Here is a 24565-nt window from a genome sequence, read left to right on the forward strand (position 1 = left end):
CCCTAGGCCCCCATCCCAGTTTCCTGATCCTCTCCCCTGGTGTCAGCCGCCACCGCCGCCCCCCAGGAGCACTCTGTCCGCACTGGGTCCCATCAGATGTCGCTGGATAAACTTCCTGACTACCTGGACTTCCCTAGTTCCTCTGGGTCCCGCGGCTGCATCAGTGGGGGCCCGCCCACCCGGCAGGTTAAAGGCAGAAACGGACACCCAGGTCGGGGGTGGATCGCGGGCGGCAGCAGCTGTCGGGGGCCCCTGCCGGCCCCACTCCCTTGTCTCCCCAGGCCGTCCAGGCTGCAGCCGTGCCCCCTGGCCCCCTCTCCACTGGCCAGTTCTTCCTGGGCCAGCACTGGCCTCAGGGTGACCGATGACACCCTCCCGGGGGCCTGGCTCAGGAGCCCCCCGGAGTATTCCCATCCGGGGCAGAGCAGGAGTGCAGGCATGAGGGTCACTTACCCAGAAGGCATAGGAAGGTCAGAAGAGGGGGTCGCTTCATCCTGGGGGGCGGGGAGGGGAGCAGGGGGCAGAGAAGCTGGGCTGTGGGAGACGGAGACGGAAGCCAGAAGGGGCACCTCTGATCTCCAGGCACCTCCCCGATTAGTTAAATACCCGGGTCCTGTCCACTCCCCATCATTAACCCCTGAGCACCCAGTGATGCAACGATGCTTCCAGCTCTGACACTCTGGCCAAGTCCCAGGGGAGGGGCCAGGCTGGGGCCCACAGCTCTGCTTCCAGAGCCAGGCGGTGGAGCCATCCTCTGGGCCTTCTCCTTCCCGCCCTTCCCATCACTGCCCTCTGCCCCAGAATCCCTGCGCTCACCCCTCCGTGGAGCTGGGAGCCTGGGCCGTGTCAGGGGCTTTTCCTTCGTGGGGTCTTTTTCTCACCCTCATTTTACGGACGCTGCTCCTGAGACTCAGAGAGGCTGAACTCAGATGTCCTGGGAGCAGCAAGGGTGAGCCTGGCCTGTGTCCACGCCACTGGCTACTTCAGCTTGGCTCTGACTCCCCGCCCTGCCCCTCAACCAGCCCCCGTTGGACCCCGACAGGGCCTGTAGCTTGGCTAAATGACAAGGCTCTGGGCACCAAGAACCTAGAGTCCAAGGCTGGGAGCTGAGCCAGCTGGGCTCGGGGGTTTATCTTTCTTGTTCTTTCTTAGGTGTGCTACTGGTTGCTTGACGGGTAGCGAAAATCCTCCCGGTTGTGAACTCTGTCTCCCCAAAACCCTTGAGCGGTGGTGTAGCGTGGCTCCTGTAGAAACAGGCTCAGTCTGAGTCAGCTGGAAAACCCACATTCCAGCAGGGACTGGAAGCTTCCATCCTTTTGATGTCCTCTTGGGGCCTGCACGGCGGAGACAGCAGCTTCCTACTTTGGCGTGGCTCTGAGACTGCTGTCCCCGGAGTCAGGTCAGCATGTGGAGGCTGGGCTTCAGAGTGTGGCTGGAGGTCAGCAGGACAGAGGAGGGGACCCAGCTCTGCTGTGATCAGAAATGTCGGGGTCCCACCAGCCTCAGCCTCACCATGGCCTCGTTTGCTGGCTGGAGTCCACTCAGGCAGAATCGGACACAAGATGCCGGGACCTGGCCTGTGACTTCCCCCTGCCTTCCATGTTCCTGGTCTGCTGGGATAACCAGATCGGCCACTTCCATCAGCGTCCGGGGTCTGGGAGCTGCTTGGTCTGTGCCCCTGGAGTCCCGTTTCCGCCATTTGTTACATTTCCTTGTGAGGAATTTCAGTTTTTCCTGTTCCTATTATGAGGATAGAAGCCATCTCCTTCATGGGAAAGAAGGAACGCTCATAGCCAGCTCAGCAGTCCCCGCACCACTGTTTACTCTACGGCAGGACCATGCCAAGCTCTTCTCGAGCAGGATCTCCAGGAACCTTCAAACAGCCTCATTACTCGGTCATGGTGATCATTCCCATTTTACAGAGGAGCAAACTGAGACACACGCCTAAGTAGCTGGTGAGCCAGAACGGGGGCCCAGACAGTTCAAAGGGCTTACAGGAGGCAATACCAACAGTAGGCAGGCTGCCGGGCACCTGTGATATCTTTGAAAAAAGTGAAAGTGTTGGTTGCTCAGTCGTGTCCAACTCCTTCGTGACCCCATGGACTGTAGCCCACCAGGTTCCTCTGTTCATGAAATTCTCCAGGCAAGAATAATAAAATGCGTTGCCATTTCCTTCTCCAGGGGATCTTCCCCATCCAGGGATTGAACCCGGCTTTCCTGCATTGCAGGTGGATTCTTTACCATCTGAACCACCAGGGAAAGGGGCCCTCAAAATTTTCTCTCATCTTTGAAGTCAGAGTGAATATAATCCAGCTTGGGTTATATTTAGCTTCATACCACTGTAGTCACAGCATCTGCTTTCCAATTTCTTTTTTTTTTTTTAATGAGGAGAGGGTCCATGAAAGGGAGAGTGGCCAAGGGTCCACAGTAAAAACCATCCTGTAGCCTCGAGCTGAGCCACCTGTGTCGGGCCTCCCCTTCAGGAGCTGACTGAGGGTCTGGCTTCAGCATCCTTTCCTGGGGAGAAGGCTGGGCCTCAGCCCGCAGATGGGGAGGACTCCCAACTCGAATTCCCTGGCCCAACTCGATATTCCCTATCCCATCCGGGATAGAGTCCCTGGGGAGGTGTCACCTTGCGGTGGGGTGGGGAGGGCTGGTGGCAGGGATCTCGGGCGGTGATTTGGGATTAAAGATTTTTTAACCCTGGACAGTAAAGCTGGGTAAGCACTGACATACATTCTGCTGCGGCCCTGCCTCCAGCCCCTCCCATTTCCTGCTCAGGACTTCTCCTGGAACCCTTTCCATGCTGGGCTGTGCTCACCCACTGGGAGAAGACTTGGGAGGAAAGGAGCCAGAGAGGTGAATCCCCTTGGCCAGGGTCACCCGGCTGTGCGGAGTCACCGTCTCCGGTGGGGGAGGGGGCGTCCCCCTCTCCTTTTGTCTTTTGAGTTTAACGAGGGCGCTCCTGGCAGCCCAGGCTCCTGGCCTGGGTCATTATATCCCAAACAGTGAGTCACAGGGGAGCTACCTCCTAAATAACTGAAAATTAGCTTTGATTCCTGGGGAGGTTTGCCCCACAGCTCTTCCTCCAGCAGCATAAAGGGTGTTTCCCAGGAAGGGCCGAGTTTCTGAGACAGTCCCTTTATTGAGCCATTTTGAGTCCTGGCCTGACCAGGATGGGGCCCCTGTGAGCTCTGCCAGGGTGCACCTGCGGCAGAAGCCTGAGGACTGTGGGGCCAGAGTCAGGCAGGGAAATGCAGGCAGGCTTCCAGGAGGCGGTGTCCCCAGCTGAGGTTGGAAGTGGGGACGTTTGGGAGGAGACGTTTAGGCATTCAGGAACTGTGGTTGGTTTTATGGTTTTCTCACGAGCAGCACAATGTAGCTGAAAGCTCTGGATCTCCGCATGACTGAGACAGGGTCTTGAGTGTTCACCTAAGCTCCACCACCTTCAGGCTGCGTGACCTTGGCCGGTTCCATCACCACCCGAGCTTAGTTTCATCATCTGTGCTGTTGTTGTTCAGTCGCCACGTCGAGTCCAGCTCTTTGCGACCCCGTGGACTGCAGCACGCCAGGCTCCTCTGTTTTTCACTGTCTTCCGGGGTTTGCTCAGATTCATGTCCATTGAGTCGGTGATACTATATAGGCATCCCATCCTCTGCTGCATCATCACTAAAGGGGGATAATTAGGCCTACTTTTCAGAGTTTGGGATCAGATGAAAAGGAAGTGAAATGTGGAAAGCTCTTTGCAGGGCGCCGTGCCCACGGGAGGAATCCATAAACACTGGGTCCCTCCTTAACCTGGTCACGGAGGAGGCAGCTGCTGGCCTAGAAGCTCAAAGCCCTCATCCCCGCTGGAGGCCAGCGTGCAGCTGGGCCCGGTCTCCCCGCTTTTCAGTGGGGCTATTGCCCTCACTTGCAGATTCTAACTTCCATGATGGAGGAACAGGGAACAGAGCCCCATCTCTCAGCAAGGGCTTCTGTCTCTTGGTGTAAAGTTGTCCCTGTCGTGAGAAGACACCATCCTCCTCCTACTTGGCATCATCATTGTCATCCTCATCAAAAACAACCACCATTTATTAAGTTCCTACAGTGTTGCAAGCACTTTGCGGAGAGCTCATCATCTGCTCAATCTCATCCCTTCCATGCTTACCCTGGAGCCTGAAGGATCCACAGCCTCTCCCAGCAAAGTGCAATCCCCTTCATCTGAAAGAATTCATTGCTCTTCAGTCAATAAACTAGACTGAGGATCTTCTAGGTGCTGGGGCTCCACGGGAGAGCAAAGCCAGACCCAGTCTCTGCCCACATGGAGCTGGCAGTCCAGCAGGGAGACTGACATTAGTCATTGTATACTGAATGGAAACTTTCAAATAGGAATAAGTAGCCCAACCAAATGTTCCTTGGGTTTATGAGACCATTTATTGGGGATGTCTGATCTGGGCAGGGCTTCCCTGTGGAAGAAATGATTTAGCTGGGATCTCAAGATGTTAATAAGAAAGTGGGGAGAGTTTAAATGGAAGGATAGTCTGTGCAAAGGCTCTGTGGTCTGAAGGATGTGGCACTTGGGAGGGGCTGAAAGGAGCCTGGGGAGTTGGGCTGGTGGTGCGTGGGTCTTGAAGGGCATGATTCACTGGGAAGCTGATCCCGGGACCTTGACCTCCCGTTCACCTCACAGCTTGAGTCTGATGGACAAGTGGCCTGGAGCTTGCATGATGCAGGAGAGGGCCTGAGGTCCCCCATGAGAATAAGGTCCCTCTCTGCAAGACCTCAGCCTGGACAATCCCGTGGATGGAGAAGCCTGGTAGGCTGCGATCCATGGGGTCGCAAAGAGGAGGACACTACTGAGCGACTTCACTTTCTTTCTTTCTGAAAGACCTGGTGATATTTTCATCCCAACGAGGAACCTCCCTCCGGTGGGAACAGGCTTTGTAGAGCTGTCATTGCAGAGTTGGGTCCTCCCATTTGTGATGGAGGGTAAGGAACAAGGATCCTTGGCCTGGGCCTGTTGTCTATAAGGTCGCCAGCATCTTTGCAAAGTGGCTCTGCTGAGCCTTGCTGAGCTCTCTCCAGGGAACGGTGGAATGCCGTAAGGGTTTGAAACAAGTGACTTGCTTGTGTGTTTGGACAAGGTGACTCTGGCTGCTGAGAGGTGAATGAATGGGAGAGACAGCAGCCAGGAAGAGAAGCAGGCAGGAGAGCGGGGTACCGTGGACTCCAGGGTGGGCCCACGCTTCAGGGGACACCCGGCTCAGCGCAGGTGGGTGGTGGAGCCAAGGAGGAAGGATGATGAACGCACCGGGCGCCACCCCTTGCCGGGCAGGTGCAGGGCCACCGAGGGAGCGGAAGCTGAGAGTCTCCGTCCCAGATGGCTTCAGTGCCCCCGCTGGTCCAGGAAGGGAGAAGGGGAAGCAGGGACGCCCACACAGGTACGGGCCAGGGTGCTGCACAAGCTCCTGTGTGATGCTGGCGGGGGGCTGTCTGTAAGTGCCCGTGCATGGTGGGGGTGGTGGGGACGTTCAGGCCCGCCCGCTGGGAGGGGCCCCTTTGCTCCAGGTACCATAGGGTCCTGGTTCAGATGATGCTGCGGGCTTCGTGGTCAGGCTGCCTGGTGTTACCGCTGGCTGACTTGGTGTCCTCGGGCAAACGACCTCACTTCCCACACTCTATTCCTCATCTGCACAGTAGGGACGTCAGTAGAGTCCATCTCATAGCATTGTTGGGAGAGTTAATGAAATAGTACCTGCAGGCGCTTCCCTGGTGGCCCAGTGGTTAAGAATCCGCCCAGCAATGCAAGGGTCACCAGTTCGGTCTGTGGTCCGGGAAGATCCGACTAAGGCTGGGGGCCGCATCTACTGAGCCCTCGCGCTGCAAATACGGAAGCCACATGCCCAGAGCCTGTGCTGCAGAACAAGAGAAGCCGTCTAATCGAGACGCCCTCACACCAAACGGAGAGCAGCCCCTGCTCGCTGACTCCCAAATCCCTGTCCTGCTTGGTGGTGGTCAGTCTTACTCCTAAAATTTTAAGATTTTTCGGGGCTGATGAGTCCTCACACCATGTGTCTAAATATTTAAAAGTTATCAATCAAGCCAACAGACTGGGAAATAAAGCATGTTCTATGTTTCCATCTAAATATACTTTCCCAACAATAAATTGAAGAAAATACGGAAAGCCACAGTTTTTATAAAGTTGAAAATTAGAAATATGTTCAAATCGATTGAGTTTGATTATTCTCATGTGCTCTGTTGATGGGCTGGTAATGTTTGAATGACTTATAAAGATAGACACACTTCACAAATTATTATACATTTATTCCATAAAATATATTTCTCTTGCTTTCATTTCAGCAAAATCAACTATGCTATATTCAAAATGTTCTCTAATTTGTGTTCCTCTGACAGTAATGATCTAAAAGATTTTTTAAAGATGTAATTATATTCAAAGTGTATGAAATCTAACTACGTTTCCTAAAACAGTAAATCTAAAGACAAAAAAAAAAAAATCAAATATGCAGGTGATATCACCCTTATGGCAGAAAGTGAAGGGGAACTAAAAAGCCTCTTGATGAAGGTGAAAGAGGAGAGTGAAAACCCTGGCTTCTAAGATCATGGCATCTGGTCCTGTCACTTCTTGGCAAATAGATGGGGAAACAATGGAAATAGATTTTATTTTCTTGGGCTCCAAAATCACTGCAGAAGGTGACTGCAGCCATGAAATTAAAAAAGACACTTGTTCCTTGGAAGAAAAGCTATGACAAACCTAGACAGCATATTAAAAAGCTGAGACATTGCTGCCAAAGAAGGGTCTGTATAGTCGAAGCTATGGTTTTCCAGTCGTCATGTATGGATGTGAGAGTTGGACCATAAAGAAGGCTGAGCACCGAAGAACTGATGCTTTTGAACTGTGGTGCTAGAAAAGACTCTTGAGAGTCCCTTGGACTGCAAGGAGATCCAACCAGTCCATCCTAAAGGAAATCAGTGCTTAATATTCATTGGAAGGACTGATGCTGAAGCTGAAGCTCCAATACTTTGGCCACCTGATGCGAAGAGCCAACTCATTGGAAAAGACCCTGATTCTGGGAAAGATGGAGGGCAAGAGGAGAAGTGAGCAGCAGAGAATGAGACAGTTAGATAGCATCACCAACTCAATGAATACGAATGTGAGTAAACTCTGGGAGATGGTGAAGGACAGAGGAGCCTGGTGTGCTGCAGTCCATGGCGTCACAAAGAATCAGACATGACTTAGCAACTGAACAACAAAACAACTTTTTAAAAAGGTTTTTCCCCTAAAGTACTCTGAATTCTCTATGAAAATTAAAATGCAAAATATCAATGACAGCACATGATACACAAAATTGTAAATGAAATTATTTGAATAAGTTGACTTTCTGAAAGTTTTTGGTGAAAGTTTAATCACACATGCCAAATATTTTAATAAGAATAAAACCATTCCCAATTCTAACGTTCGGTGTCATTCAGTTGCCAATATAAGAAGCTGCTCTCATGACACAGTGATATGCCCTGTTGTTGTTCAGTCGTGTCCAACTCTTTTCAACCCCACAGACCGCAGTAAGCCAGGCTTCCCTGTCCTTCACTATCTCTCGGAGTTTGCTCAAAGTCATGTCCATTGAGTCGGTGATGCTATCCAACAATCACCTCCACTTATATAAATGTACAGGTAATACGTATTGTTTGATCTCATCAAATAGACCTTGGAGGGTACCTTACTAGTTCATGAGCACCACCAGACCTGTGGTTTGAACAGACACAGGCAAAGGGTATTTGGAACTCATGGGAGGTGGTACTTTGTTAGGCAAGAACTTCCCAGGTAGGCCAGTGGTTAAGACTCTGTGCTTCCGATGCAGGGGGTATGAGTTCGATCCCTTGTCCAGGAGGATCCCACATGCCGTGGGGCAACTAAGCCCGTGAACTGCAACTCCCGAAGCCCGCATGCCTAGAGCCCATGCTCTGCAATGAAGAGCAGCCCCTGGTCGCTGCAACTAGAGAACGCCCATGGGCAGCCACGAAGACCCTGTGCAGCCAAAAATTAAAAAAAGGAAAAGGAAGAAGAACTAGCACTTCCATCCCCTCCAAGAGGAGAGCCTGATGAGGTCATTCAACCCCGGGCTCCTGCAGCTCGTGGCCTCCCTGGGAAGAAGCATCCATTGATGACATGGCTACAGCACCGCCCACAGGGCAGAGGATGCTCGCTGGGGCCGGAATGATGTTGGATGTGAGCAGGATGCTGAGGGCTGGGGATGTCCTGCCCCAGGGCTGGGTGCTTGTCAGGGTGCAGAGACACTCCTGGGCCTCCCAACACATTCAGTGTGTGTGCGTGTGTGTCCCTCTGCCAGTGTGCATGTGGGCACGGACACGTGTGTCTGTGTGCCTATGTGCCTCTGTGTGCGTCCCTCTGTGTCCATGAGTTTGTGTGCATCTGGTTATGTGTGTGTGTGACACGTGGAGCCCTCTAGAGCGTGGGGCCCTGGGCAGGGCCTCCTTGGTCTGCCTGTCCAGGTAGTCAGGGCTGATGGTGATGCCATGTCCATTCAGCACCTCCTATGTCACTCCAGTGGCTTTACATTTGACCTTCACCACAGCCCTGTGGCGTGGGTCTTGGTCTTTCTGTTTCACAGACGGTAGAACTTAGGCTCAGTATCCTGCCAAGGTAGTAATCAGCCAAGGCTCCCGTTCACAGGCTGGCTCAGACGACAGGCGGCTCTGACACTGTTGCTCCTGCTGCCTCCCCATGGTGAGCTTAGGGACAGGGCTGATGTCCCTTGCTCACTCAGGTGCCCCAAACTCAGGATCTCAGGAGTCGGTGGGAGCGAATGCTTTGAAGCTGACTTCAGCCGCCTCCTCTGACCCTTTGTGCTTTGGTCTTCCAGAGCCTGCTATTCTGCCCTCCCTGGAGATAGCCAGGTACCCAAAACCTAACACTTGGGGCTTCTTGGTTTGTGATCTGGAGTTCCTGAAACCCTGCAAACTTCCTCCTGGAATCCATCACTGGATGTCACCACTGCTCTGTCGCTCAGGGATGTTACTCCTTCGGACATTAAGCAGCTGAATGACAGGCTGGAGGGAAGAATCCCAGGTGGGGAGGTGAGAAATGAGGCTTCGGGTTCTGCCACAAACCCACCGCTCTTCCTGAGCTTCCGTGTATTCTAATTTTTTATCTGTTTTTGGTTTCTTTCTGGCCACACCTCAAGGCTTACAGGATCTTAATTCCCCGGCCAGTGGTTGGACCCAGGCCTACGGTGTGAAAGTGCTGAGGCCTAACCGTTGGACCTCCAGGGAATTCCTAATTTGTTCCATTTTCTTGCAGTTCTAAACCACACCTGTGCCGTGGCCCAGGACCTGGTGGGACTCTTAGCGAGGAAAATCCCAGATGTGAAAGATATCAGTCCCCAGGTATCTGTTGCTGGTGACCAGCTATCCCAAAACACCGTGGCTTAAAGCAACAGCGATTTCCTCTTTCTCATATTTCTGGGGATTGATTGTGTGGTTCCTCTACTGGTTTCTCCTGGACTTGCTCATGGGGCTATCACCAGTTGGAGGGTCCTCTGGGTGGGGAGGTCTAAGACAGCCTCACCCCCAGGTCTGGGAGTTGGTACCAGCCATCAGCTAGGACACCTCGACTCTCTTTCTGCATCGGGATGAGAGATGCAGCAACTCACCCTCCACTTGGCTTGACCGGCTTCCTTCCACGTTAGTCTTGGCATTCCCAGGGGGCAAAGGCGGAAGCCGGTCTCCCTCTTAAGGCTCCTGTCCTGAAACCCACCCATGGCAGCCCTTCTGCACATTCTACCAGTCGATGCAAGTCCCAGAGCCAGTCTAGATGCAGGGAGTGGAGAAACAGATTCCACCTCTGAATGGGAGGACTGACAGAGTCCCATTACAAAGGAACCTATGCACTAGGAGGGGAGGAAGAAAGGGAAAGTGTGAAAGTGTTGGTCGCTCAATTGTGACTGACTCTTTATGTCCCCATGAACTGTAGCCCGCCAGGCTTTTTGGTTCATGGAATTCTCCAGGCAAGAACTTCAGACTGGGTTGCCATTCTCTTCTCCAGGGGATCTTCCCAACCCAGGGATTGAACCCAGGTCTCCTGTACTGCAGGCAGGTTCTGTATCATCTGAGCTACTTGTAGCTATTTTGTAACAATTGATTGAGCTTCCCGGATGGCTCAGCAAGTAAAGAATCTGCCTGCAGTGCAGGGGACACAGGAGATGCAGGTTCAATTCCTGGGTTGGGAAGATCGCATAAAGGAGGAAATGGCAACCCACTCCAGAGTTCTTGCCTGGAGAATCCCAGGGACGGGGGAGCCTGGTGGGCTGCCGTCTCTGGGGTCACGCAGAGTCGGACACGACTGAAGCGACTTAGCAGCAGCAGCAGAGAGAAGGGCCCATTATTGTGCGGTTGGGGGAAAATACTAAATCCAAACTGATTCAATAAAATTGTGGAGCTGAAACTACTCTTAGAGAAAAACCCAGAAGAACCCCAACAGGATTTGGGTAATTCTGGAGATATCTGCCCTAAGCCCTAGAATCTTAATGTAAAGATATAAATTTTGCTGTTCTAACTGGTTGGGAAGATGCACAAGTTCTATCCAGGAAGTCAGCATCCTAAGGACCACGCAGGTGCCTCCCTGTCAGCCAGAAGACACAACAATCCAATGCCCTTAGACAAAGAGAAATGACAACCTTAGGAAGAAAAACTGGGAAGGTAAGATGCAGGAACAAAGAGCACGTCTCAAAGACAAAGCAAAGCGGCTCTGATGTGCTCAGCAAGTCTCAAGACCCAGATGAAGGAGCTGCCAGAAGTCAGGCAGAAGCTGCCGGAGCAGCAGAACACTCCCCATGTTGCCTGGAGATACTCAAAATAGGTGCAAATGAATGGTTCCCAAGTCCCCACAAAGAGAGAGAAGGAAGCCAACACACGCAGTTTAGCAAACATTTAGGTTCTAACACCATTGACTGCCGTGATGAAAAGATTCATGCTGATCCCAGGGGACAGATAAGCAAATGTGTGAGCGGCTGTAACAGAGTGTGGAATGGAGCACAGGGAGTCACAGAGGAGGGAACAATTCATTCTGCCAGCCTGGCCTTTAAGGAGAGCTGCAGAGAGGGGCTGGCCGCTGAGCTGGGGCCTTAGAGAGTGAGCAGGGCTCTGCTGGGAGAGCCTGGAGGAGCTGTGGCTACAGAGGCTCAGAGGCTCGGAAGTCCTGTGGGCATCCTTGCTTTTCTCTGCTCAGAATCCCCTCTCCTCTCCTTTTCCCTTCTCTCATTCAACACGCTCCTGGTGGAACTGCCAATCACAGTCAGGCTCCACCCCCAAAGACAAGCACACGACGCAAGCCAGCCAATCAGACCCTCTCCTGATACGCTGTATCTTCCACAGAGCAGTGCCCTGACTTAAAGCTGATGGAGCAGAGCAGTGCATTCCTTAGTGTCCTAAAGAGGCCATTCACGAGGTCTTGCTGCTAGGTGTTCTGTGTGTTTATGTGACCGGGTGTGTGTGTGTATGTGTGTGTGTATGTATGTATATATATATATACCTGATGGGAAGAACCAACTCAGGAAAAGGCCCTGATGCTGGGAAAGATTGAAGGCGGGAGGAGAAGGGGGCGACAGAGGATGAGATGGTTGGACGGCATCACCAACCTGATGGACATGAGTGTGAGTGAGCTCTGGGAGCTGGTGATGGACAGGGAGGCCTGGCGTGCTGCAGGCCATGGGGTCACAGAGAGTCGGACACGACCCTGAGTCAGCGGAACTGATCAGGGTGTAGTGGGGAGGGTTTGTGTTAACATCTTTCCATTTTGTAATAAACACTTTTTACTTTGAAAAACCATCTCCCCTCCATTCCAGGTGACCCTGTACAACTGTTTGCCATGGTGTCCTGCCTTTTCTACCACTAGAGTGGACTTATGACCCAAGATGTCCAAACACAGAGATATTTCCAGGAATAGGCACCCAAACTAGACCAATCAGAATCTTTCCTTAGGTTTGATTTATGGGTCTCCCCTTTCTCTGGGGCCTTGAGCTGGCAGTGACCATGTTTCTGGAATCCATGGGAGAAGCTGTGTGTAGAATTAAGCCGGTATGCTTAATGGTGGCTGGTGGAGGAAGTGGGGAGAGACAGAGAGAGAGAGAGCTATGCTGAGATTCTTGTATCCAACATGCTTTGATTTCCAGTCTGAACCTTCAAATTATGTGAGTCAACCAATTCTCTTTAAGACTTATGCTACTTTGACTTCAGTTTCTGTCATTTGAAACTGAGTAGCATCTAGACTAACCCAGAAAGTTCCCATGGGTAGCAGAAATCTGGTCCTACTTGTACTCAGGAGACACCAGGGTGAGTATCTGGGTGGTACATGGAGGTGAGATTGAACACCAGGTGCAGAGGTTGGAAACCTCAAGAAAGATGTGTGGGCTCAGCCATGGCTTGGAGAGAGAAAAGCCTCAGCTTTTCATATGGGCCACGTGACCACTAGGAAGTACAGCCGTGGTGTACCAAGGTTCTTTCCCAAATGCCCTGGCCTGAATAAATCCTGAGGACTATGGGACAAATCCAAGGGAGGTGGAAGAGATGCCTCCAAAACATGACTTAAATTGCCCACCAACCTGGGTCAGGTGAGCCGCACTGATTTCATTTGGAAAGTTAAAGCAATGTGACATTTCATGGACTTAAGTGCCATGGGAAAGATCATATTAATGACCTGCCCCCTTCCTCCTTATCTTCAGCATCATCATCATCCATCTTTACCATCCCCATCATCACATCTCCCGAGTGTATGCTGCTTGACGTTAAATGACACCACATGTGAAACACCGACAAGCTCAGGCCCATCCCTTTCTCATTTTTCCTCACCAAGGGTTAAAACATCTTCAAGTCTTTTCCTACCCAGGATCACCTTGTTACACTTTGATGTTAGACACAAAACATCTTCAGATTGAGATCTGAAATAATTTGTCCATCAAGGCCTTAACTGCTGAGATAACAGAACAAAGGTGATCTAAGAACAGATGAAAGCAGATAAGATAAGTGTATTCAAATAGTAACAAAAGGCCAGAACTAGACAAGGAAAAGACTGTCAGTGAAGTAGACCACATGACATAAGATCTGCCAGACATAGTTTCAGAGTTCCGTATGTGGGAGAGGGTCTGGTCAGGGTACGATACCCCATAGAAGCAGGCTCCATGTCATGTCCAGAAGGAGTTGAATAATTACTTAACTCATAAAAAACAGACTAAGGGGGCGCAACAGTCGCGATCACTCATTAAATAAGTGTTTATTGAGCTTCTCTTATGTGCAAGGTTATAGTCAGATGAAGAACAAACCAGATCTGTAGTCTATCGTGCAGGTCTGCCATCCCACAGAGGAGACAGCTAGGTGCAGAAATATCTTTGACCCAGTGGAAAGTAATACGTGGCATCAGTTCAGTTCAGTTCAGTCGCTCAGTCGTGTCCGACTCGTTGCGGCCCCATGAATCGCAGCACGCCACGCCTCCCTGTCCATCACCAACTCCCGGAGTTCACTCAGACTTACGCCCATCGAATACATGGCATAGGAACCATAAATTTAGAGATAAAATTCTACAGTATTTGTGTTAAAATGTTTCAAAATGTTAAAAAAAATGAGTCAGGTGAAATAAGATGTTCATCTGGATCGGGGTTAATAAGAGATAGAATTTGAAGTTCACTACAAAAACCACTTACATGGGAAGGGAATGTCTAATGACCTTCCTCCAAAACCCATGTCTGATCTTCATTAGGAACATAAGAAACAAAGGACAGAACTAGGGAGCAAAGTGCGGGTGGCATTCGAGGCGAGCTCCTGTTCCCTCTCAGGTGGAGCTTCAGGTGACATTCTTAGCGACATGGGCAGGTACCTGAGAAGGGACTTAGCAACAGTGTGAACCACAAAACTTATCTTGACCTTGAACTTGGAGCCGGCCTTAGCACAGCCACTTGGGATAGCAGAGGTCTTTAGCGGGTGCTGGAGAGCCGTGGAATCTAAGCTGTATTCACAACTGGAACAAGGATTCATGGTGATTCACGGTGGGCGAATGAGGCTTCCTGTAGGCAGGTCCTGTAGACCCTAGGGGTAGGACTTGCTGCATTTCCTGTGTTTCTTCAGCCAGCTCTGCAGACCAGCACTTAAGCTTCAGCTGAATTTGAGTGTGTTTTTATAGGCAGTCCTTCTCAAATTTAATATGCGTATGAATCCTCTGGGGATTTTCTTAAAAGGCAGATTCTGATTCACTGAGTTGGGCCGGACTTCAAGTACTCAGGTAGGTTCCACTCCAGAATCAGGATCTGCATTTTAAAAAATTAGTTTTGAAATCGAAGTATAGCTGACTTACAATACTACGTGAGTTTCAGGTGTACACATAGTGATTCAATATTTTTATAGATTGTATTCCATTTAAAGTTAAAAAAAATGCTAGCTGTATTCCCTGTGCTGCACAATATGTGCTCGTAGCTTATTTACTTTATGCATAGTAGTTTGTAGCTCTTAATCTACTCCTATCTTTCCCTCTTTCCTCTGCTGACTAGTAACCATGAGTTTGTTCTGTATCTGTGAGTCTGTTTCTTTTTTGCTATAGTCACTGGTCTGTTTTATTTTTTAGATTCCACATGTAAGTGAAATCACACGGTATCTGTTTTTGTCTGACGTGTTTCACTAAGCCTAACAGCCTCCGAGTCCATGCATGTTGTTGGGAACGGCACGATCGTCATTCTTTGTGTGGTTGAGCAGCACACTAGTGTGTGTGTGTCTGTCTCCACCGTGTGTGTGTCTGTCTCCACCGTGTGTGTGCACATCTCACATCTTCTTTGTCATTCCTCTGTTGATAGACACTTAGATTATTTCTGTATTTTGGCTATTATAAGCAATGTTGCTACGGACTTTGGGTGTAGGTATCTTTTTGAATTATTTTTGTGTTCTGCAGATTTGTACCCAGTTTTGGGATTGCTGGATCATATGGCAGTTCTATTTTTAGTTTTTTGAGGAGCCTCCATCCTATTTTCCATAGTGGCCCTAAACGTGAGACCAGAAAGCAGAGTCTGCATTTTAGCCAGAGCCCCTGGGAGACTCTCACACACAGCACATTGTGAGCAGTGGTGCTGCTGTAAGCACGAAGGCTTTGCTTTTAGCGTGAAAGGCGGAGGTGGTCAGTATAGGTGGATCATCAAAATGTCCTTTCCCGTTACGTTATTTTGAATGGTTATTTGAAATGGTTACGTTATTTTGAAAGCCAAGGCACTGTTCTCAGCATCCCCCAGGGACACCTGGAGGTGTATTTGGGGTCTGGAGGGGTATTTGGGTGGCAACTGGCAGATGCTAGTGGAATCCAGCGGGTGCAGGTCAGGGACACTGCTAAGCATCCTATACCACCCAGGACAGCCCCACAACAGAGAAGTATCCAGTCCCAAATGTCAGTAGTGTTGAGGATGAAACCCTGCTGTGGAGGGATCAGCCTTGAATTTGGAGGGCTTGTCTAGTGTGGTCAATCCTGCATAAAGTCTCAAGTTAGCTCTGGATGTATCAATGCCAGAAGTCAGGCCACAGTCAGATTCTAGATCCACCCATGAAAAGGTGGTAGATTTTATAACAGGGAAAAAATAAAAAAGCAATGGACACTTTTACTCTAAAGACAACATGCCATCTGCCTCTAGTAAGGTATAGAAACGATGCAATTAAATTATTGTCAACTTGAAGGTTAAGGCAATTAAGGTGGGCTGCGTTTGTGACACTCTGTCTCTAGGGGTCCAGTTGCTTGGGAAATTAAAAAAGGAGCCAGAATAATTTGAGAAGTATGCCTCAGGGTTTCTGTTGGTTTGTTTTTTCAGTCTGACCAGGAGCAGTAGAAGAAGGAAAACAGAATCAAGGAAGTCAGGCAGGTGAATTTAGGGGAGAGAGTTCCTTAGAATAGGGATTCTCAAACTGTGGTCTCTCTTGTGGACACAGTGGGGGAAAGGGTGGGATGAATGGAGAGACTAGCATGGAAACATATACACTGTCACATGTGAAATAGATAGCCAGTGGGAATTTGCCTTGTGACTCAGGGAGCACAAACTGGTGCTCTGTGACCCCCTAGAGGCATGGGGTGGAAGGGAGGGAACGTGTGGATATCCACGGCTGATTCATGTTGATGTACGGCAGAGACAAACACACACTGTAAAGTAATTATCCTTCAATTAAAATAAATAACTTAAAAAAAATGTGGTCTCTTGGCCATCCCTGGTGGTCTAGTGGTTAGGAACCCGCCTGCCAGTGCCTGGTCTGGGAAGATCGCACGTGTCTCGGAGCAAAGTCCACAGCTCCTGAGCCCGCATTCTGGAGCCCACGCTCTGCCCAACAAGAAGCCAGGGCAGTGAGAACCGCACTTACTGCAATGAAGAGTAGCCCCCACTGGCCGCAACTATAGAGAAAGTCCAAGTGCAGCAGTGAAGACCCAGCGCAGCCACTGAATAAACAAATAGATAAATCTGAAAAGAGAAGAATGAAAACAAGATACCAGCAGCATCAGCAGCAGCCGGGACCTTGTTAGAAAGGCGAATCCCCAGACCCCACCGCAGGCCTTCTAAGCCAGAAACCCTAGGGGTCGGGCTCTGGAACTTGTTTTTACAAGCTCTGCAGGTAATTCTGATGCTCACTGCGGTTGCAGAACCACTGCTTTGGGAGAAAGTCTGAGATATTGGGAGATGGCCTAGAAACATAAAAGGGAAAAATGAGATCTGGAATCCTCCAACTGAGACTGAGCCAGAGAAAAATAATAGCCATAATCCCCTTAGATTTTAGCTTGCAAGGTAAAAGAGCCTTCTGTTTAATCTAATGTGCTTTGATGCTGGTTCTTCTTATCTGAGTGGTCAGTGGAAAGTTTTACACAACTAGGTCAAGGGTCCTACCTGCCAGACAATTGTAAGATGATACTGATTTTAAGATGTATCTTGTTATTTTCGTTCAGTCCATGGTGTCGCAAAGAGTCGGACACGTCTGACCGACTGAACTGACTGAAAAAATATCTAGAAGATTTTTTAAAAGTAATTATATAGTATGTTAGAAGGAGACAAACGCTATGAAAATAGAAAAAGCGTACTGCAGGTTAAGAGGAATGGGATGGGGAGAGGCGTTGTAATTGTAATTAGGTTTGGAGGTGGGGCTCACTGAGAAAGTGACATTTGAGACAAATTGAAGGACAAGAGAGCATCAACCACGTGGACATCTGGGAGAGGAGCCTAGCAGGCAGAGGGAACAGCCAGGGCCAAAGCCCCAGAGCTGAGGGGTGCCTGGCATGTTGGAGGACCAGTCAGGAGAGCAGGGTGTTCGGAGCAGACCGAGCAAGAGAGCGTTACACGTGGGACCGTGTGGGACCCTGTCACCTGCAGTGAGGCTTTGTCTTTTATTCCGAGGCAAAGAGAAATGATGTGACTCGCACATGACGTGATCGCTCCAACCAGAGTGCTGAGAAGAGGTTGTAGGAGGCAAAACCAGAAGCAGTTATCCAGGTGAGGGAGTCACACAGGCGAGGGATGGCGGTGGTTCGGACGAGGCAGGAGCTGTGGAGGCAGTGAGCAGTGGTCAGTTTCTGAACACAATTTGAAAGGAGAAACAACTGGATAAAGGATAGCAGGAGCCAAGGATGACTCCAGGGTTTTTCACCTGAGTCCCTGGAAGTGGAAATTGCTGTCGACTGAGATAATGCCGGGGGCCGGCGAGAGGCACTCCACTCCTGACAAAGGTCATGAGGAGGGAGGCTCGGCAAACGCAAAGGCGGGATCGAGCCTCAGGAGTCCCCCTGGATATTCTCGAGCATCTACCCGCCCAAAAACCAGAGTCTGCCTACTTTATTGCTTTGTGCTCTCACCTCTGACTTTACTGGGGGCTGTCCCCCACCACCATCTCGCTCTGTCTGACAAAGAGTTAACTTACAGCTCCAATTAATAAGTTCCTGGGCAATTAGGAGTGTTTAAATCCAAACTCCTCAGATAGCTCTCTAACTCGCCTGACAAGTTTACCCGGACTCCTATAGCTATGCATACGATTGTTTACAGTCTCCCAGCCTCGAGAGGCACGGGAAGCTTAAGATATTCAAATAGCTTAGAGCCTCTCAGACAGTTAGAAGCTGTCAAAATAAAACTAGTAAAAGATTTCATTGATGAGCCAATGCTTGCTGCCAAGTTTCCACATCCCCTGTATTGTATCCTTGAATGTGTATTAATACAGTTGGTATGTAGAAAAAATAAGTAGTGGCCTTGGTGTTAGCAACTTTAGACCCTTATGGTAATAAATTCCTTCCTTTGTTGTAAACCCATTACACCTCTGCCCTATAAGGAATGCAGTTTTATCTAACACCTTCGGAAGATGGTGCCAAACCTTAAAATAATTACTCTTAGAGAAAATAAGTCTTACGGTTGACAAACCTTTGTCAGAGTCATAAAATGTTAATAGGCCTTCTGGCCAGAAGATGATGTAAATCACCTAAACCTTTTGTATACAATAAATTTGCAGGAAAGATAAGTTTTTGAAAAGGATCAAAGACTGCTGATTTTGCGTCCCCTATTATCCTCTATGTGTAACTTAGGGTATAAAAACCCCTGTTGAAAATAAAGCTACGGGCCTTGCTCACCAAAGCTTGGTCTCCCCATGTCATTCTTTTCCTCAATTTCCAGCTGAGTCTCCATCTGGAGCGCGGAGGTCCTCTGTGACCATTTATTTGCCTGGGCTTCTAAGACCCACTCGAGAAGGTATCTAAGGTGGGGCACCTTCCGCTATTCGAGAGGGCGCCTGCGGCCTCCATGGTCAGAGCTAACCTGGTGTCACAGGTTATATTGATTTTCCGCGTAAACCAAGCTACTCAGCCTCTTTTCTCCACTGAATTTTCCTACTGAGCTATCCTCATTCTATTACTCTTTATATCTCTAATTAATATTTAAATAAATCGCCGACGCCGTCTCTCCTTCAAATACCCTGGATCAGCCGGGGCTGGACCTCGGCAAGATCAGTCCTGTGTGTTCATGGGCAGGACTGATGTTGAAGCTGAAACTCCAATACTTTGGCCTCCTGATGCGAAGAGATGACTCATTTGAAAAGACCTTGATGCTGGGGAAGATTCAAGGCGGGAGGAGAAGGGGACGACAGAGGATGAGATGGTTGGATGGCATCGCCGACTCAATGGACATGGGTTTGGGTGAACTCTGGGAGTTGGTGATGGACAGGGAGGCCTGGCATGCTGCAGCCAATGGGGTAGCAAAGAGTCGGACACGACAGAGCAACTGAACTGAACTGAACTGAGATGGGAAGATGGAGTGAAGCAGTTCTCTGGGGGCAGGTCAGGAGTTCACTCTTGGCTGTGTTGACTTTGAAATGCCTACTAGACACCCACGTGTGGGTAGGCAGCTGAAAAAGGCATCTCCGTTTATAGAAATGCAGGCATGAACTTGAAAGTCGTTAGTCAACAGACGATACTGAAAAGCCGAGAGAGCTGATGGTGTCATTGATGGAGTGGGTATGGAGACAGAGAGAGGTCCAAAGACAGCCTGGGGCAGCTGTGGAGGAGGCTGGGAGGAAGATGAGAAGGAGTGGCTGAGAGGGAGACCAGCAGCAAGTGGCAGAAGCCAAATAAAGAAGACGGGCCAGGGAGGCTAAGGGTTAGTGTGTGAAACGCTGTGATAGGCCCCCTGAAACGAGCCCTGGGAATTCACCATCAGACCAGCAACGTGGTCATCGCTGGTGACCTTAGGAAGAGCTGCTTGGTGAAGTTCTGGGAGTGAGGCTGGCTGATTGGAATGTATATCAAAGTCCCAGTGGAAAAGAGGTGGCCCCGTCAAACTGTAACTCAATGAGACTTTAATAAAGGGACTTTTGGCAAACATGTGGGCAGGTGTAGGGAAATTTGTTATGGTGGGGTAATTGTTACCATGGCCGCATCTGAAAAGTCAAAGTCAAAGTTAGTGGGCCAACAGAGAGGGTGAGAGTCGGAGCCAGGGGTGTGGGCTTCAGTGGGGGGGCACACCCAGCCCACAGAGAGGGCCCCAGGGGAGTAAACACCTTGACCTCACTCTCTGTCCTCCTCCAATTCTCTTGCTGGTCCTCCCTGGGGCCAAATCCAACAGGAAGCAAGGGGATCTACTGATGCAGCCATAGAGGTCAGCCTCCCAGGAGGCAGGCAGGACAGGGAACAGAACTGGAAGGGCAAACAGAAAATTTCCAGGACCGAGCAGTTTTGAGGAAGTAAGATTTGCTTGTTTATGTTTTCCCAGCATGTTTAATTCCCTTGTGCCTGATATTTTCAATAGCTGTTAAGAGAAAGAATACCCTATGATTTAAATTAAAGGGAAGAGCTTTTCAAGGACGACGACCAAGTCTGTGGGGCTGCCCCAGGAATCAGACATGCCGTGTCCCCTTTTCCACTTCCTGTTGCAAACAATAAAGGCTATTGGTATCATAAAAAATAAATAAGTGAAAGGAAAGAGACTTTTTAAAGTTAAAAGTGATGAAGTCATGAGAAATGTTATAAGTTTCTGTAGAGTGAATCTTTCAACACAAGGTTTTTTGAGAACAGAAAGCAAATGAGGCAACAAGAGAAGGACACAGTAGTCCTAAACAGAAACAGATTATCGTCTTTCTGGAAACTCTTTCCTCCAGTTTGAACTATGATGTCCTGGTTTTTCCTCATCTCACTCGCCACTCCATATCCATTGCAGGCCTCCCCCTTGACTTGATAAGAGTTCCCCCAGGTTTGGTCTTAGGCTCTGTACATGGAACCTGGACACAATGGTTGGCACTCAAACAACCATATTTAACCATGAGACACTACAGTTAGAATACCGGAGCAGCAAGACATAGGAAGCTCAGTGCTCCATGTCTGTGGACTCACTTTTACACTGAGGACTGCCTGCTTCTGAACTTCTTTTCTGTGAGAGAAAAATAAACTTCCGTCTTGTTTAAGACACCATTATTTCACAGCTGAACCTAATTCTGATACATCACCCCAAAACCAAAGCTGAAAACCCATTTCACATTCTGCTTCCCATTCCATGTTTAGCCTCATTGTCTAGCATAGAATATGAGAGGTTCTGAAGTGAGCTCAAATGACATCAGAAAGATATTCCAATAACAAATTCCAACCATAAGATGCTCCTCATTTGAATATAAATCCTCTCCCATGATCAAATTACCAAGAAGAAAGTAAAATCTGAAAACTACCCAATTCTAAATTGATTTTAAAATGCACATTTCCCCCTTCATTTAAATGCATCTGGATTTAAGGCAATTCAGATACACCTTAAGCACAAGGTGGAATCAAGATTGCCAGGAGAAATATCAGTAACCTCAGATATGCAGATGACACCACCCTTTTGGGAGAAAGAAAAGAACTAAACAGCCTCTTGATGAAGGTGAAAGAGAAGAGTGAAAAAGTTGGCTTAAAACTCAACATTCAAAAGTGAAGATCATGTCATCAGTTCCATCACTTCATGCAAATAGATGGGGAAACAATGGAAACAGTGACAGACTTTGTTTACTTGGGCTTCAAAATCACATGACTACTGGAAAAACCATACCTTTGACTAAATGGACCTTTGTTGGCAAAGTAATGTCTCTGCTTTTGAATATGCTGTCTAGGTTGGTCATAACTTTCCTTCCAAGGAGTAAGTGTATTTTAATTTCATGGCTGCAATCACCATCTGCAGTGCTTTTGAAGCCCCCCCAAAAATAAAGTCAGCCACTGTTTCCCCATCTATTTGCATGAAGTGATGGACCAGATGCCATGATCTTAGTTTTTCCAACGTTGAGTTTTCAGCCAGCTTTTTCACTCTCCTCTTTCACTTTCATCAAGAGGCTCTTTAGTTCCTCTTTGCTTTCTGCCATAAGTGTGGTGTCATCTGCATATTAGTGCCTAAAATTTTCAAACTGCATAGTTTTTATTTATCATCAGGATCTTTTCCATCTTCTCTTCCTTCTATATAATTTACTTTTAATTATATTTATTCATTCACTGTCTCCTCCTTCCTACCCATCCCCTCATCCCAGAGCAGGAAGCTTGGCCAGACATCTCTTTTATCTGGTGTGAGCTGAGCACGTGAACAGTGCTGGAACATAGCAAATGCTTAAGAAATGTTCACTGAATGACTGTACCAAGAATCTAGTAGATCTAATTCTATGCCCAATAAAAGAGGTTATTCTTCCTGGTCCAGTATGTGTGGAATGCAAACAAAAACTGATCATATGTTAGGTGCCAGAGAAAGCATCGATTAGGAACTTCCCTGGTGGTGCGGTGGACAAGAATCCACCTGCCAGTGCAGGGGACACGGGCTTGATGTCCGGTCCAGGAAGATTCCACGGGCCGTGGAGCAACTAAGCCTGTATGCCACGACTACTGAGCCACCTGTGCTGTAAGTACTGAAGCCCATGGGCCCAGAGCCCGTCCTCCACAACAAGAGACGTTGCTACGGTGAGAAGCCCAGGCACCGCAGCAAAGAGTAGCCCCTGCTCGCCAACTCGAGAAAGCCCTTGCAAAGCCATGAAGACCCAGCACAGCCATAAATAAATGAACCCAGCACAGCCATAAATAAATGAACAAACAAAATTTTAAAAAATCAATTTTTTAAAAAAGTAAAAATAGTCTGGATTTGGTCTACAACACAATAGGAAGCAGTAATAACTAACAAAAGAAGAAAGAAAAGCCTCCAGTCACTGGAAAAGGGAATTCTTCTAAATGACTCTCATATATATGAAGATATTCTTAATATTGCAGAATGCTGGAAATAATAATGAAAGCAGCATTTCACAGCTACAGGCTGCAGATTAAACTGTACACAGAAAATGGATAGCCTTAGATGCTTTCATAAGTGAGGAAGAATGAGATGAATACATTAAGCATTCTGTGCAAGAAGTTAGAAAAAGACAAAACAGAAAGACGGGTAGGAAGGATACAACAGAGACAGCAGACTGTAACGAGTAAAAAAGAAAAACAGTGGAACTGACAAGTCAAAGAGCTGATTTAAGAGGGGAAAATATCTAATGATAAAATCTGTGTGTTTAATAAAGACAAAGGGTGTGTGGGCTTAGTCGCTCAGTCATGTCTGACTCTGTGTGACCCCGTGGACTGTAGCCCACCAGGCTCCTCTGTCCATGGGATTCTCCAGGCAGGAATACTAGAGTGGGTAGCCATCCCCTTCTCCAGGGGATCTTCCCAACCCAGGGCTCAAACCGAGGTCTCCTGCATTGCAGGCGGATACTCTACCACTGAGCCACCAGGGAAGCCAAAGGGGAACAAAGACAAAGCAGGACCGAACAAATGTGCAAAGTCAGAAGTGCGAAGAAGTAACCATGGACGGAGCAGCGATAGGTGCGTCTTCTCTTCCCTTCTCCTAGGGCTGGGGGCTGGGTATCTTTTGCCGACAGACCAGTCACCACTGACCCACCGAAATGAGGTTGTCCAGCTTCTCAGGGGTCAGTTGCAACACTGGGGGTATATCCCGTTGTCCCCTGAAGGCAGCTGCGTGTGGCTTCCCCACATCGAACAGCAAACCTGTGCCCTGCTTTGTCGTTTCTTCCACAGTTAGCAGCGGTCTCTTTCTGGTCTTAAACAAGGGCTCAGGTCTGAAGTCTTCTCCTTAAGGTCTGAGAGAGGCTTCTTGATTCTCAGGACAACTGAGCAGATGCCGCTGGGTTTCTACTGTGAGTGTTGCCTCTCCCTTATGACCAGACAGGATCCTTCCACCCACCACTGCCTCCTGTCCTTGAGTCAGGGGGCAGGTAGGGGTCCTCTCTAGCTTGGCTGGGGGTTTGCCTGCTGCCCAGCCCTGGCTGTTTCTGTCTTGGGACTGGGTAGATTCTCCTTAGTTCTTTGGCCAGGTGATGGAGGATGGCTGAATTGGTCTGTGTGGTGGGGAGGAGATGTAACAGCTAGGGTGCAGAACACAGTGAAATCCACCGCTGCCAGCTTTGGGTGTTGGGGAGTCTGCTTAGTAGCCCTGGGAGTCAGGAAGTCTTTCCTCAGCTCTTGAGGCAGAGGAGTCAGAATTTGAGCCCATCCAAGACCAGACTGAAGCCAATGGTGACAGAGGAAGAGGAGGCAGAGCAGAGGTGGGGGCAGCGTCCAGGTGAACTTTGAATGGTGGCAAGAGGATTGGTCAGTCTACCACCAGCCATGGTGATGCTGTTTCCCCAGTTCTCTGCACGGCCCAGTCTCTGGACTGCCCATCCAGGAAGCTGCCCAGGTGCCAACACCACCTCTCCTCATGCCTGCTGTTCTCAGTGGCAGTCAGCAGGCTCTGAACCACTGGGAATTGGCCTTTTGTTCAACCATCCAAGGCCTGCCATAACGCCAGCTGCCAGACAAGCACAGGGACCTCCCATCTCCTTCTTGCTCCTTGGGAGCTCTCTGTTATCTGCCTCTGTTTATCAGTCTCTGTATTTGCTTTCCAGTCCATCCTAAAGGAGATCAGCCCTGGGATTTCTTTGGAAGGAGTGATGCTAAAGCTGAAACTCCAGTACTCTGGCCACCTCATGTGAAGAGTTGACTCATTGGAAAAGACTCTGATGCTGGGAGGGATTGGGG

General features: G+C 49.1%; 2 protein-coding genes across 2 annotated transcripts in view; both read right to left on the reverse strand.

Moving 5' to 3' along the window:
• The window catches only part of PLA2G2E (phospholipase A2, group IIE), a 3557-nt gene extending 3064 nt beyond the window's left edge, over positions 1-493 (reverse strand). The window contains exon 1 of the mRNA XM_010829946.1: positions 454-493. Coding sequence (XP_010828248.1) covers positions 454-493 — 40 coding nt within the window. The remainder of the gene's footprint in view (positions 1-453) is intronic.
• Positions 494-1157: 664 nt separating this feature from the next.
• LOC104981225 overlaps positions 1158-24565 on the reverse strand; it is a 78979-nt gene continuing 55571 nt past the window's right edge. Inside the window, exons 7-11 of the mRNA XM_010830229.1 lie at positions 17457-17587; positions 16628-16708; positions 13886-14026; positions 1513-1711; positions 1158-1244 (exon numbers count right to left, since the gene is read on the reverse strand). Of these exons, the coding sequence (XP_010828531.1) occupies positions 1158-1244; positions 1513-1711; positions 13886-14026; positions 16628-16708; positions 17457-17587 (639 nt within the window). The remainder of the gene's footprint in view (positions 1245-1512; positions 1712-13885; positions 14027-16627; positions 16709-17456; positions 17588-24565) is intronic.

This window comes from Bison bison, unplaced genomic scaffold (genome assembly GCF_000754665.1).
Source record: "Bison bison bison isolate TAMUID 2011002044 unplaced genomic scaffold, Bison_UMD1.0 scf7180017864516, whole genome shotgun sequence".
NCBI lineage: Eukaryota > Metazoa > Chordata > Mammalia > Artiodactyla > Bovidae > Bison > Bison bison.